Raw genomic sequence first — 14,355 nt, 5'->3', positions numbered from 1 at the left:
TATATACCCTTTTAGGGATAGATTTCAAATAGCTCTGATATAGCAGAAACCACTAAATTATGAAATTGCTAAATTGGGAATTGTATTTCAACCCAGAACAAGAAATGTGCTTGAACGGACACTAAATAACTCGCCCAGCTACAGCACTAGGGACAGATTTAGCGGGATATAAATTTGAGGCCTAGTATTTAGGCGCTGGGTGACAGGTATGGGTTTAGTGACAGAATTAGACTTGGAAATACACAGTAGCGGGTGTGTGTGAAGTTATTCTGAATGACCCAATGTGCACCTTGAATATTATATACCCTTTTAGGGATAGATTTCAAATAGCTCTGATATAGCAGAAACCACTAAATTATGAAATTGCTAAATTGGGAATTGTATTTCAACCCAGAACAAGAAATGTGCTTGAACGGACACTAAATAACTCGCCCAGCTACAGCACTAGGGACAGATTTAGCGGGATATAAATTTGAGGCCTAGTATTTAGGTGCTGGGTGACAGGTATGGGTTTAGTGCCAGAATTAGACTTGGAAATACACAGTAGCGGGTGTGTGTGAAGTTATTCTGAATGACCCAATGTGCACCTTGAATATTATATACCCTTTTAGGGATAGATTTCAAATAGCTCTGATATAGCAGAAACCACTAAATTATGAAATTGCTAAATTGGGAATTGTATTTCAACCCAGAACAAGAAATGTGCTTGAACGGACACTAAATAACTCGCCCAGCTACAGCACTAAGGACAGATTTAGCGGGATATAAATTTGAGGCCTAGTATTTAGGCGCTGGGTGACAGGTATGGGTTTAGTGCCAGAATTAGACTTGGAAATACACAGTAGCGGGTGTGTGTGAAGTTATTCTGAATGACCCAATGTGCACCTTGAATATTATATACCCTTTTAGGGATAGATTTCAAATAGCTCTGATATAGCAGAAACCACTAAATTATGAAATTGCTAAATTGGGAATTGTATTTCAACCCAGAACAAGAAATGTGCTTGAACGGACACTAAATAACTCGCCCAGCTACAGCACTAGGGACAGATTTAGCTGGATATAAATTTGAGGCCTAGTATTTAGGCACTGCGTGACAGGTATGGGTTTAGTGACAGAATTAGACTTGGAAATACACAGTAGCGGGTGTGTGTGAAGTTATTCTGAATGACCCAATGTGCACCTTGAATATTATATACCCTTTTAGGGATAGATTTCAAATAGCTCTGATATAGCAGAAACCACTAAATTATGAAATTGCTAAATTGGGAATTGTATTTCAACCCAGAACAAGAAATGTGCTTGAACGGACACTAAATAACTCGCCCAGCTACAGCACTAGGGACAGATTTAGCTGGATATAAATTTGAGGCCTAGTATTTAGGCGCTGGGTGACCGGTATGGATTTAGTGACAGAATTAGACTGGGATATGGCCAAAAAATAAACAGACTATTGCTGGTTAAATGCACTTGGTGTGACAGCTTCACCCTGATGTAGGCTTTAGCCAAAAAACAACCACACCATTGAGGGTTAAATGCACTTGGTGACAGGCGCAGCTTGCCCCTGATTTAGTATATGGCCAAAAAATGAACAGACTATTGCTGGTTAAATGCACTTGGTGTGACAGCTTCACCCTGATGTAGGCTTTAGCCAAAAAACAACCACACCATTGAGGGTTAAATGCACTTGGTGACAGGCGCAGCTTGCCCCTGATTTAGTATATGGCCAAAAAATGAACAGACTATTGCTGGTTAAATGCACTTGGTGTGACAGCTTCACCCTGATGTAGGCTTTAGCCAAAAAACAACCACACCATTGAGGGTTAAATGCACTTGGTCGCAGCTTGTGCTGGCGCACCACAAGACACAAAATGGCCGCCGATCACCCCAGAAAAATGTGACTGACAAACGGTCTGTGCAGCCTAAAAACAGTGAGCAATTGAGGATCAGCAGCTCAATGATCCACAGCTGCAGATCGATCAGTTAATCAAGTCCTTTGGAGGAGTTAATCTGCCTAATCTCGCCCTACTGTCGCAGCCGCAACCTCTCCCTACGCTAATCAGAGCAGAGTGACGGGCGGCGCTATGTGACTCCAGCTTAAATAGAGGCTGGGTCACATGGTGCTCTGGCCAATCACAGCCATGCCAATAGTAGGCATGGCTGTGATGGCCTCTTGGGGCAAGTAGTATGACGCTTGTTGATTGGCTGCTTTGCAGCCTTTCAAAAAGCGCCAAGAAAGCGTCACAAAAGCGCGAAGAAAGCGACGAACACCGAACCCGAACCCGGACTTTTACGAAAATGTCCGGGTTCGGGTCCGTGTCACGGACACCCCAAAATTCGGTACGAACCCGAACTATACAGTTCGAGTTCGCTCATCCCTACTTACAAGCAATCACTGTGTCTTTTCCAAGATAATGGTCTAAAGTGTTATCTCGTATATTTTAATTAAGTAGATCAGTCTTGTGGTTAGAAGCAGACTGAATGTCCAGAAGTTTGTGTACACATGTCCTTGATACACATTAGATGTCTACGTCCATTGTTAGGAGTAGGTATCCATGGGGATTAAGTAGCAGGGAGGTAAAATAACCGAACGGTTACTGGGGAGTTCTTCACAGTATCTATAGATGTTTCCTTTTGCATCGTATTTCACTTTAAAAGTCCATTTGCTTCCGATAGTTTTGCAACCAGGAGGGAGTTCTGTTAGTGACCAAGTTTTATTTTCTTGAAGTGATTTTATTTCTTCTTCAGTTGCTTTTCTCCACTGATTGGCTTCCCTTCTCTGCAAAGTTTCTATGTCTTCCCAGGATGTTGGCTCCTGTGTTTGATGTGTTATAGCAGAGTATGATTAAAATGCGGGGTGGTATCCCTTTTGTCATCCGAGAGGATCTTCTGATTTCTCGTTGTTTAGTGGGTTCAGTGGGTACTGGCTCACTGATTGTAAGTTCCACTTCTTGTTCTGGCTCTTGTCCTGCTTCGCATGGGTCAGTGTTTCTTGCTGATTCAGCTCGCAAATCCTCTCCACATGTTTCAAGAATTGTAACACTGTGGCTTACTGTGACCTTGTTGGTCTTTGGACAAAGGATTCTATATCCCTTACTCTGCTCATTGTAGCCTACCAGAATGCCTTCTATGGCTTTGTTTTCCAACTTGGAGCGTTTCTCACTTGGAATGTAGGCATATGCTTTACAGCCAAACACTCTGATGTGCCCTACGTTAGGTTTTGATCCATTCCACATTTCATATGGTGTACTTTCAATAGCTTTTGGTTGGAGCCTGTTTTGTAGTTATGTTGCAGTCATTATCGCTTTGTTAGGTAATGCAGATTCTGAAATCATACATCTGGTAATTTCTACAAGAGTGCAATTCTTTCTTTCTGCTACGCCATTTTGCTCAGGAATGTATGGTACAGTTGTTTGGTGTATAATAACTTATTTCTTTAGGTATGATTCCATCTCTGTACTCATATATTCCCCTCCATTGTCAGTGCGTATTATTTCAGGTTTCCTTTGAAACTTGTTGCTTGTCTCAGTGAGATTGTGAAAACTCAGATTTGATGGTATATTCTAACCCCCAGGCGTTCCCATGGTGACAACGACGCTTGTCGGGGACGAGTATGCCGAAGTGGAACAACTGTACAGATTGAAAATAAAAAGACGAATATTCTAAAAAACTAATATATTCAATATAGTGCTATATATTAGTTTTTTTTTAGAATATTCAGCATCTTTTTTCCATCTCAAGTCATGATTACTCCCTGCTTAAGTTGTTTGTCTTGACAAACAACTTAAGCAAGGAGGAATTATGACTTCAGATGGAAAAAAATGACGAATATTCTTAAAAACAAATATTTAGCACTATATCGAATATAGTGTTATATATTCCTTTTTGACCCACGCCTCTATTGATCGCGTAATATTCGCATTTGAGTAAAAAAAAATTGAATATAACGAATGTTTAAATTTGCGAATATTCGACAAATATTCTATAAAATATTCGCAAAATATTGCAAATTCGAATATGACCCCTGCCGCTCATCACTAATACATAGCATACCATTGGCAAACTTTAAATCTTATCTGGTTCGCTCATCTCTAATCATATTATATTATTATTCTACTAAGGTTCCTGGATACCATCACTTGCCAGATTGAGAAATACTGGATCTATTAATGCATGGAGTGTGGACAGTGTGGATTCCTGGATACAGGTAAGAAGTTAAACTCTCTCTTTATTAGTTTACATGCATAATCAGTTTTATGAAAGAAGGTTAAACCAGCGTTGTACATATACGGTTCTGCTAGATGTGACTTAAGTACCAGCGCTGTACTGTACATGTATGGAGCTCAATTTAGGCGGGTGCAGGAGCTGCACCTGCTCGATCAGCAGCAGGGATCTGGCTATTACTGACAGTTGAGACACTGTAGTATACGCCAGCATCGGTGAGTACACAGACGCCAGCGTATTAACCTATTGTATGCCACAGTCCGTGCTGACCGCAGTATGCGCTGCGCTGGCGGGGACCCGATGGCAGGAACAGCAGCCTTATAGAGGCTGCTTTATAAAAAATATCACATGATTTACCATAAAAAAATTAAATAAAAACTATGTCACTTTTCTACAAAAAAGTGTAATATTGAACAATCAAAAAATCCTATGTACCTCAAAATAGTACCAATACTATTTGATATCCTGTAGTTTCTAAAATGGGGTCACTTTTTGGGTGTTTCTACTGTAGGGGTGCCTCAGGGAGTCTTCAAATCCGACATGGCAACTTAAAATTATCCCAATGAAATCTACACTCCAAAAACCATATGGTGCTCTTTCCCTTCTATGCCCTGCTGTGCACCCTTACAGCATTTTACAACAACATATGGGGTGTTTCTGTAAACTGCAGAATCAAGGTAAAAATATTGAGGTTTGTTTGGCTGTTAACCCTTGCTGTATTACAGGAAAAATGTATCCAAATGGAAAATATGCAAAAAAAATTGTTACATTTTTGAAATTTCACCTCCATTTTCTTCCATTCTTGTGGTACACCTAAAGTGTTAAAAAGTTTGTAAATAACTTCAGGGGTGTAGTTTGTAAAATTGGGTAATTTATGGGTGGTTTCTACTAGATTGAGGAAATGTAAAGTGATAACTATTTTATTAGGTATCACTATCTGTAAATTTTGGATTTTTTTTTAGAAATAAAGGTAAAACATTGGGGGTCATTTATTAAACTGGTATAGTAGAAGTAGAACTGGCTTAGTTGCCCATAGCAACCAATCAGATTCCAGCTTTTGTTTTTGACAGCTCCTTTGGAAAATGAAAGGCGGAATCTTATTGGTTGCTATGGGCATCTTAGCAAGTGCTACTTTAGACCAGTTTGATAAATCTCGCCCATTGACTTAAACTTATCACAGAAGGTAGCACAATGAAGTACAAGGTATCACGAGAGAACATTCTCAGAATGGCTTGGATAAGCGCATTCCAGAGTAATTACCACATAAAGTGACACATGTCAGATTAGCAAAAATTGGCCTGGAATTTAAGATTAAAAGTGACTTGGTACTGAGTGGGTTAAATCCAAATTAAAGTAAACATATTATTTACCACTTATACTAAATTATATATCATTTATTCATGATAGCTCCAGTCATATAAAGGGGTTCTCTTACAAGACAACCCCATAAGGTGAGCTTCCAACTCTGGATTTCTGTTTATGATTAACTACTCCAGACGTACGTATTCTATGTTGCACCTTACATTTCTGTTTCAGTAATCACTTGTTTCTTAGCATTTACCCTATTATGGTATATGTATGTCAGAAAAAGGTATTGCCCACTTGGCTTGGGTTAGAATCAGCAGCCCATTACATTATTTTTGTCCAATTCATCACATTTTTACATTTTTTTAAATTTATGTCTGAAACAATTCCACATGGTATATGACACTCTGAGGTCTATTAGGACTAAGATTTTTAATATCTTTTTGTTAACTCTTTTTTATTTTGTTTTACGATGTTTTGCTTTTTCTCTGCTCTCTCCTCCCTTTAAGTCTGTAACGCAATGACAGATACAGCAAATAATGTCAGAGCGACACTAAAAGATATAGCTATGGGTAAATGCATGGTTGATGGTGTTAACAAACAGCCCACTTAACCACTTCCTGCCCAGCACCATACTATACTGGAGGGTTCTATAAAGATGGTGCAACCTCATAAGTGCAGCGGGCGCCATAGCTGGCAGATGCCTGCTGTTTTGATCACATACATTTAATACCTATACGTGACCATGGCATTTGCGAAAAAACCTAATGATTTCTTGTTAATAAAACAGTGGACTGAAAGGGCCAAAAAATTATGCCTTAATGGAAGTAGATTCACACACATGTTAATGTCATAAGAAACAGTGGCTTGTTCTGCACAAGCTTACAAAAATTATACATTAACGGAGGCAAAATACCTGCCCGAATTTATACACACAAGTATTAGAGGAGGCCCTCACAAGAAAAGAAAGGCACCACTGGATGGTACCAAAATAACAAAAGTTAAATACATGTCTAATAAAGCAGGTTGAACTTCACTTTTTTGTATGGCAGAAGATAGCAAGGTACAAACATGGACCCAACCAAGGGTATGAACAGCAGCACTCTGCAAAAATACCAGTTTCAACAGGAAGCCATATGACTGTAAAGGAAGACCAATAAAAAACATTTTTCAAAGGCTCTCGCCAGAACCAGGATAGATCCACAATACAAATACAATACATTATTTGAGAAGGGGGTAAACAAGATAAACGGAATATACTTGCTATCTATCCTCTTGCGCCAGGTTCACATATCAGATATCTGTCCCACTGTGTTCCAAGAATAGGCAATGGACTTCTCTGAGTGGGATAACAATTTATTGGGATTAAACTCAACATTTTTTAGGCAATATCAATACTCTTCATCAGGATTAGAGATGAGTGAATTTATTAGTGGCGAATCACGTTTAAAAAAAACAGATATTTCCTGGCTGCAGAGAGCCTTTATAGTGGTGTAGAAGACTGCCTTGTAGTAACACTTATACGGAGTCTGCTGTGAAGTGAAACAATACTGTGGGTCCGTATGACATGTAGATGACAGGCTTCGCTCTTAGAATTACTGCACATTTGGCAGTTACAGGGCCAAAACTGACCAAATAACTCAGGTCACTGTTAGCGTCAAGAAAAAGCGCACTCCTTTTACACTGTAGTCAGCTGTTTCCACATAGATGTCTACAGAACCTGTTCTACTAAATGCTTATACGAGTAGAGCTGCCCCGATAGAGTGGAGTGGGTGTCAGCAGTAAGTTTGTGTTGACGTCACTAATTATTTTGCCCTTCCTCTGATCCATCAGAACAATAACCTGAAAGGCAAAATCGTGGCCCAGTCATGAAGTGGGGAGGGTGGAAACAGCATGAGAAGTCCATAGAGTGGCCCTATGACATAGTGGTGAGGTGGAAGCAGCATGAGGAGACCACAGAGTGGCCCAATAGTAGAGTCTGGAGGTGGCAGCAGCATCAGGAGAAGGTCACAGAGTGGAACAATGACAGTGTGGAGGTGGCAGCAGCATCAGGAGGCCACAGATTGGCACAATGACAGAGTGTGGAGGTGGCAGCAGCATCATCAGGAGACCACAGAGTGGCAAGGGACATATGGTTGAGGTAGCAGCAGCATCAGTAGACCACAGAGTGGCAAGGGACATAGTGTGGAGGTGGCAGCAGCATCAGGATTCCACAGAGTGGGGAGGTGGGTGGCAATAGCAGCTGAAGTACCAGCTGAAGATGGTGGGTGAAAGAAGGAGCACTTGGCATCAGATGTGTGGCATCAGGTGGGTGGCAGCATCAGAATAGAGGCAGGTAGCCAGAAGAAACCGGTCTCTTTTGTCAAAGTGTTGGTGTGGCACCATGAGTCATCTTGACAAGGGTCAGTATCTCCACATTTTGGGGGGGACAGGTGGGTTCTTCTTGAGGTAACTATGGCCCCCACCGCACCACTCTGATGCCACACTACTGGCCGGGCAGAACAGCTATTCCAGGGCAAACTCTGCCAGTTGCAACCACAAATCCAGTTTGGCTGCCCAGTAGTCCAGCGGATCTTCAATGTGGGGTGGCAGGGTGCTGTCCAAGTATGCCACCACCTGCTGGTTCAGGTCCTGCTTTAGGTCTAGCTGCTGCTGAGTAGTTTATTCACTATATGATTAGTAGAACTACAGCAACAGCACACTGCTAGTCAATTGCACAAAGATGTAAGCAAATACTAAATAAAAAATCAGCTGCTTGGTGGCTATACTTACTGCAAGGTCAGTTAGAAGCTCTTTGCGCATATAATAGATTAAAAATATGTCGGGCTCATTTACCGAACGACAAGGTGGCTTCTCATCAGATGGGGACTACTCTAACATGCCTATCCTGGGCTTACAGTCTAAAATCTGGGCAAAGTAGCACCCAGCTTAATCCTGCACATGCCTCTCCCAATCCCTTCCATCTTTAGACACCACCCGCTTTAACATGTTTTTCAAAGTTTGATGAACCCTTTCTACCAGGCCATCCGTTTGTGGGTGATATACGGACGTCCACAACTGTTTGATCTGTAGTAGTTTACTGAGTTCCCTTATGACTTTTGACATAAAAGGGTTCCCCTGGTTGGTCAGAATTCTTAAGGTAGGCCCACTTGGGAAAACATCTCCACTAACTCTTTGGCTATGAGTTTGGCCGAGGTATGTTGCAGCGGCACTGCCTCCCGGTATCGAGTGGAATAGTCTAGGACTACCAAGATGTGTTGGTGCCCTCTAGCGGACTTCGGTACTGGGCCTATGAGATCCATAGCGATCTGCTTGAATGGAACCTCAATAATTGGGAGAGGGACCAGGAGACTACGGAAATGTGGCTGGGGGCTGGTTATCTGGCAGGTTGGGCAAGACTTGCAATACTCTTCCACCTCTCTGAACACCGCTGTAGAATCCGGTCCTGCGTTTTCTACTGGCCCAGGTGTCCCCCAAGAACATGTTGGTGGGCTAACTCCAACACAAGCTTGCGGTATGCCTTGGGCACCACCAACTGTTCAATATGCTCATCCCATAGTTAATTTGCCCGATACAGCATCTCCTGTTGAACCACACAATGGGGGAACATAGACTCGGCCCCCGGTTGCTGTGGCTCACCCTCAACTACTACCACATTTTCCCAGGCTTGAGATATAGTCGGGTCCTGGTGCTGTGCTGTACCAAAATTATCTCCGGAGACGTTGAGGTCTGCCAACTCTGGACCATGTAGCGGGGTTGTCTCCTCCTCTTCCACCAAAGTGGCGGTCACCCCTACTGCTGGTCCTTCAGTCTCAGGTTCCCAGGATTCTGGTCTCCCCCCTGAGCTGGGCCACTCTGCTAGGGTTATCCCTGTCTCATGTGTATTGGTGACTCTCGCCTCAGGCCACAGTTATGGGAAACCGGGGAAGTCTCTCCCAATTATTAGTTCATACTGTCATTTTGTGGAGACGGCCATCTCATGAGTCCACCTGCCAGCCACCATTGACAGAGAGACCAGGGCAGTGGGATAGTCCTTTAAGTCTCCATGAATACACACAACGCCGACTTTTTGGCCAGTATACTCAGCTGGCCGCACCAGGGCAGCTCTTACCAAGGACACCAGGTTCCCTGACTCCAGCAGTACCACCGCCAGAGTGTCCCCCACTTCCACCTGGCACAGGTGGCTATTGTCTATTTTATCAAAGGTACCTGTGGCACACAGCTTCCTGGCATACAATGAGTGGCGGTAGCCATAGTTGGTATCCATGGGTTCACCATCGATGGGGACAGTCGGCCCTGACACCGCCAGAAGACCACCGGGGCTGGGGCTGCAGGTATGCAGGTACATCCCAGGCGGGTTTTGCTGGCACCAGCCGCCGGGTCTGGGGTGGAGATTTCTGGGATTTGACTGGCACCCTCCCAAAAGAACCCCCTGTAGTTTTCTGGTGGCCTCGTAGTGCTCCACCAGGTCGACCATCTCTAAGGCATTGCCAGGAGACACCTGGCCGATCCAGTGCTGTAGCGGGTACAGCAAAGCCCTCCAGAACACATCCGCCAACAGACAGTCCAGCATAGCAGTGGTAGTCAATACGTCAGGCTGCAGCCATTTTTGCAACCGGTGTAGCAGGTCATAATATTGTGGCCTGGCGGGTTCAGCCAGGGTTAAATTCCCACTGATGCACCCGCTGGGCCCGGACTAATACACTCATCCCCAGTCTTGCTAGGATCTCACCTTTTATGGTAGTGTAGTCGGCCGCTTGATCATCGGGTAGATTGGACAAAACACTTGCTGGGAGCGACAACCTCAGCCCACTGGTCTCGGGGTAACTTCTCCCTCACGGCCACCTTTTTGAACACTGCCAGATAGGTCTCGACATCATCCGAGGGGGTCATCTTAGGGATCGCCGCACAAACAGCTTTCCGGGCATCATGGACATTTTGGGACGCTCCTGCCGCTTGCAACGCCATCACATGTAGTAATAGCAGCTGGTTAGTTTCCTGCTGCTGCTTGTTAGCCTCCTGCTGCTGCAAGTTTTCCTACACAAGGGCTTTCACGACCGCTTCCATTTTTTCAGAGGACATGGGTCGTAACCTTGCTGGCTTAATATAGGACATAAACTCTTGTCCGGGAAAAACAAAAAACTTTTCGGCCTTCAGGCCTGCCTCACTGCATTTTCCCTCATCCAACACCAACTGTGGGGATTAGCTCTGGTAGGCAGGTAGCGGACGCAGTAGAGAGGCAATCACAATGTTTTTAACTTAAATAATTCAGTGTTTATTCACACAGAAGGCAAAACAAAATAACAGTTTGCAGTCTTGGTGTTTTTTCACACCATCGAAAGTCCACTGAATATAAACATTCACCTTGTTAGCAGTTTTTCATCAGCGGTCCCCAGCTGGCTTTAGAGGACTGTTTTCCAGCATACGGCTCTCAGCCCTTTTGCACGGCACACATCTTCAGATCCCAAACCACAGAGACTCCACAGCTTCACTGTGAGATGGAGGATAATCCACACCACCTGATTAATGGTGACTGCCTTTTATAAGCCTCCCAAGACCCGGCCTGGAACGTGGGTAGTAGCCACCCACCCAACACTTTGGCTACTCCCAGTAAGAGCCATCCTGGATCGGCTTTACAGCCATACTAAACAGCTGAAGTGTCAGACTGCAAAGCAATAGTGACACTTCAGGGGAAAAAAACAGCTCTTACCTCACCGAGGCCAGGAACCTCGGTGACACGTACCAACCATCAATGATGGCCCCTTGTTCCTTCCTACAATAGACATAATATTTCAATTATGCTGGGAAAAAGTAATTACTGTTTGTATATGTTATAAAATGTATGGGTATTGTAATCATGCAGATCAAAGTCACCAACTGATTATATATGATACAGATACTTTAGACTGTTATTTTATTCACCATCTGAATTGTACAGTATATACAAAATAACTAAAAAACAAAAATTGACATTGAGTAGTTTTTATTTACCTTTGTACTTACCATTCACCGTGACAAGGTTCAGGGATGAAACCGAAACATTGCCCGTGTCTTACTTGCATTACTTGAATGGAAATAATAAACTAACAGAACTAACCTAAAGCTTAGACCCTAATTTCAATTTTCATATATATGTAGTTACTAGGGATGAGCGAACTCGAACTGTATAGTTCGGGTTCGTACCGAATTTTGGGGTGTCCGTGACACGGACCCGAACCCGGACATTTTCGTAAAAGTCCGGGTTCGGGTTCGGTGTTCGTCGCTTTCTTCGCGCTTTTGTGACGCTTTCTTGGCGCTTTTTGAAAGGCTGCAAAGCAGCCAATCAACAAGCGTCATACTACTTGCCCCAAGAGGCCATCACAGCCATGCCTACTATTGGCATGGCTGTGATTGGCCAGAGCACCATGTGACCCAGCCTCTATGTAAGCTGGAGTCACATAGCGCCGCCCGTCACTCTGCTCTGATTAGCGTAGGGAGAGGTTGCGGCTGCGACAGTAGGGCGAGATTAGGCAGATTAACTCCTCCAAAGGACTTGATTAACTGATCGATCTGCAGCTGTGGATCATTGAGCTGCTGATCCTCAATTGCTCACTGTTTTTAGGCTGCACAGACCGTTTGTCAGTCACATTTTTCTGGGGTGATCGGCGGCCATTTTGTGTCTTGTGGTGCGCCAGCACAAGCTGCGACCAAGTGCATTTAACCCTCAATGGTGTGGTTGTTTTTTGGCTAAAGCCTACATCAGGGTGAAGCTGTCACACCAAGTGCATTTAACCAGCAATAGTCTGTTCATTTTTTGGCCATATACAAAATCAGGGGCAAGCTGCGCCTGTCACCAAGTGCATTTAACCCTCAATGGTGTGGTTGTTTTTTGGCTAAAGCCTACATCAGGGTGAAGCTGTCACACCAAGTGCATTTAACCAGCAATAGTCTGTTCATTTTTTGGCCATATACTAAATCAGGGGCAAGCTGCGCCTGTCACCAAGTGCATTTAACCCTCAATGGTGTGGTTGTTTTTTGGCTAAAGCCTACATCAGGGTGAAGCTGTCACACCAAGTGCATTTAACCAGCAATAGTCTGTTTATTTTTTTGGCCATATCCCAGTCTAATTCTGTCACTAAATCCATACCGGTCACCCAGCGCCTAAATACTAGGCCTCAAATTTATATCCAGCTAAATCTGTCCCTAGTGCTGTAGCTGGGCGAGTTATTTAGTGTCCGTTCAAGCACATTTCTTGTTCTGGGTTGAAATACAATTCCCAATTTAGCAATTTCATAATTTAGTGGTTTCTGCTATATCAGAGCTATTTGAAATCTATCCCTAAAAGGGTATATAATATTCAAGGTGCACATTGGGTCATTCAGAATAACTTCACACACACCCGCTACTGTGTATTTCCAAGTCTAATTCTGTCACTAAACCCATACCTGTCACCCAGCGCCTAAATACTAGGCCTCAAATTTATATCCCGCTAAATCTGTCCCTAGTGCTGTAGCTGGGCGAGTTATTTAGTGTCCGTTCAAGCACATTTCTTGTTCTGGGTTGAAATACAATTCCCAATTTAGCAATTTCATAATTTAGTGGTTTCTGCTATATCAGAGCTATTTGAAATCTATCCCTAAAAGGGTATATAATATTCAAGGTGCACATTGGGTCATTCAGAATAACTTCACACACACCCGCTACTGTGTATTTCCAAGTCTAATTCTGTCACTAAACCCATACCTGTCACCCAGCGCCTAAATACTAGGCCTCAAATTTATATCCCGCTAAATCTGTCCCTAGTGCTGTAGCTGGGCGAGTTATTTAGTGTCCGTTCAAGCACATTTCTTGTTCTGGGTTGAAATACAATTCCCAATTTAGCAATTTCATAATTTAGTGGTTTCTGCTATATCAGAGCTATTTGAAATCTATCCCTAAAAGGGTATATAATATTCAAGGTGCACATTGGGTCATTCAGAATAACTTCACACACACCCGCTACTGTGTATTTCCAAGTCTAATTCTGTCACTAAACCCATACCTGTCACCCAGCGCCTAAATACTAGGCCTCAAATTTATATCCCGCTAAATCTGTCCCTAGTGCTGTAGCTGGGCGAGTTATTTAGTGTCCGTTCAAGCACATTTCTTGTTCTGGGTTGAAATACAATTCCCAATTTAGCAATTTCATAATTTAGTGGTTTCTGCTATATCAGAGCTATTTGAAATCTATCCCTAAAAGGGTATATAATATTCAAGGTGCACATTGGGTCATTCAGAATAACTTCACACACACCCGCTACTGTGTATTTCCAAGTCTAATTCTGTCACTAAACCCATACCTGTCACCCAGCGCCTAAATACTAGGCCTCAAATTTATATCCCGCTAAATCTGTCCCTAGTGCTGTAGCTGGGCGAGTTATTTAGTGTCCGTTCAAGCACATTTCTTGTTCTGGGTTGAAATACAATTCCCAATTTAGCAATTTCATAATTTAGTGGTTTCTGCTATATCAGAGCTATTTGAAATCTATCCCTAAAAGGGTATATAATATTCAAGGTGCACATTGGGTCATTCAGAATAACTTCACACACACCCGCTACTGTGTATTTCCAAGTCTAATTCTGTCACTAAACCCATACCTGTCACCCAGCGCCTAAATACTAGGCCTCAAATTTATATCCCGCTAAATCTGTCCCTAGTGCTGTAGCTGGGCGAGTTATTTAGTGTCCGTTCAAGCACATTTCTTGTTCTGGGTTGAAATACAATTCCCAATTTAGCAATTTCATAATTTAGTGGTTTCTGCTATATCAGAGCTATTTGAAATCTATCCCTAAAAGGGTATATAATAT

The 14,355-nt window shown here is 43.0% G+C and overlaps 1 protein-coding gene across 2 annotated transcripts in view; it reads left to right on the top strand.

Annotated features, from left to right (window-relative positions):
• Positions 1-14,355, top strand: part of LOC122946268 (coagulation factor VIII-like) — a 528,859-nt gene that overhangs the window by 300,662 nt on the left and 213,842 nt on the right. For both annotated transcript variants that reach the window (XM_044305770.1, XM_044305769.1), the window contains one exon: positions 4,122-4,207. In XM_044305770.1, coding sequence (XP_044161705.1) covers positions 4,122-4,207 — 86 coding nt within the window. The remainder of the gene's footprint in view (positions 1-4,121; positions 4,208-14,355) is intronic.

Source organism: Bufo gargarizans, chromosome 9 (assembly GCF_014858855.1).
Source record: "Bufo gargarizans isolate SCDJY-AF-19 chromosome 9, ASM1485885v1, whole genome shotgun sequence".
NCBI lineage: Eukaryota > Metazoa > Chordata > Amphibia > Anura > Bufonidae > Bufo > Bufo gargarizans.
Note: the sequence above shows the minus strand (reverse complement) of the source record. Positions and strands in the feature narration are given on the sequence as shown.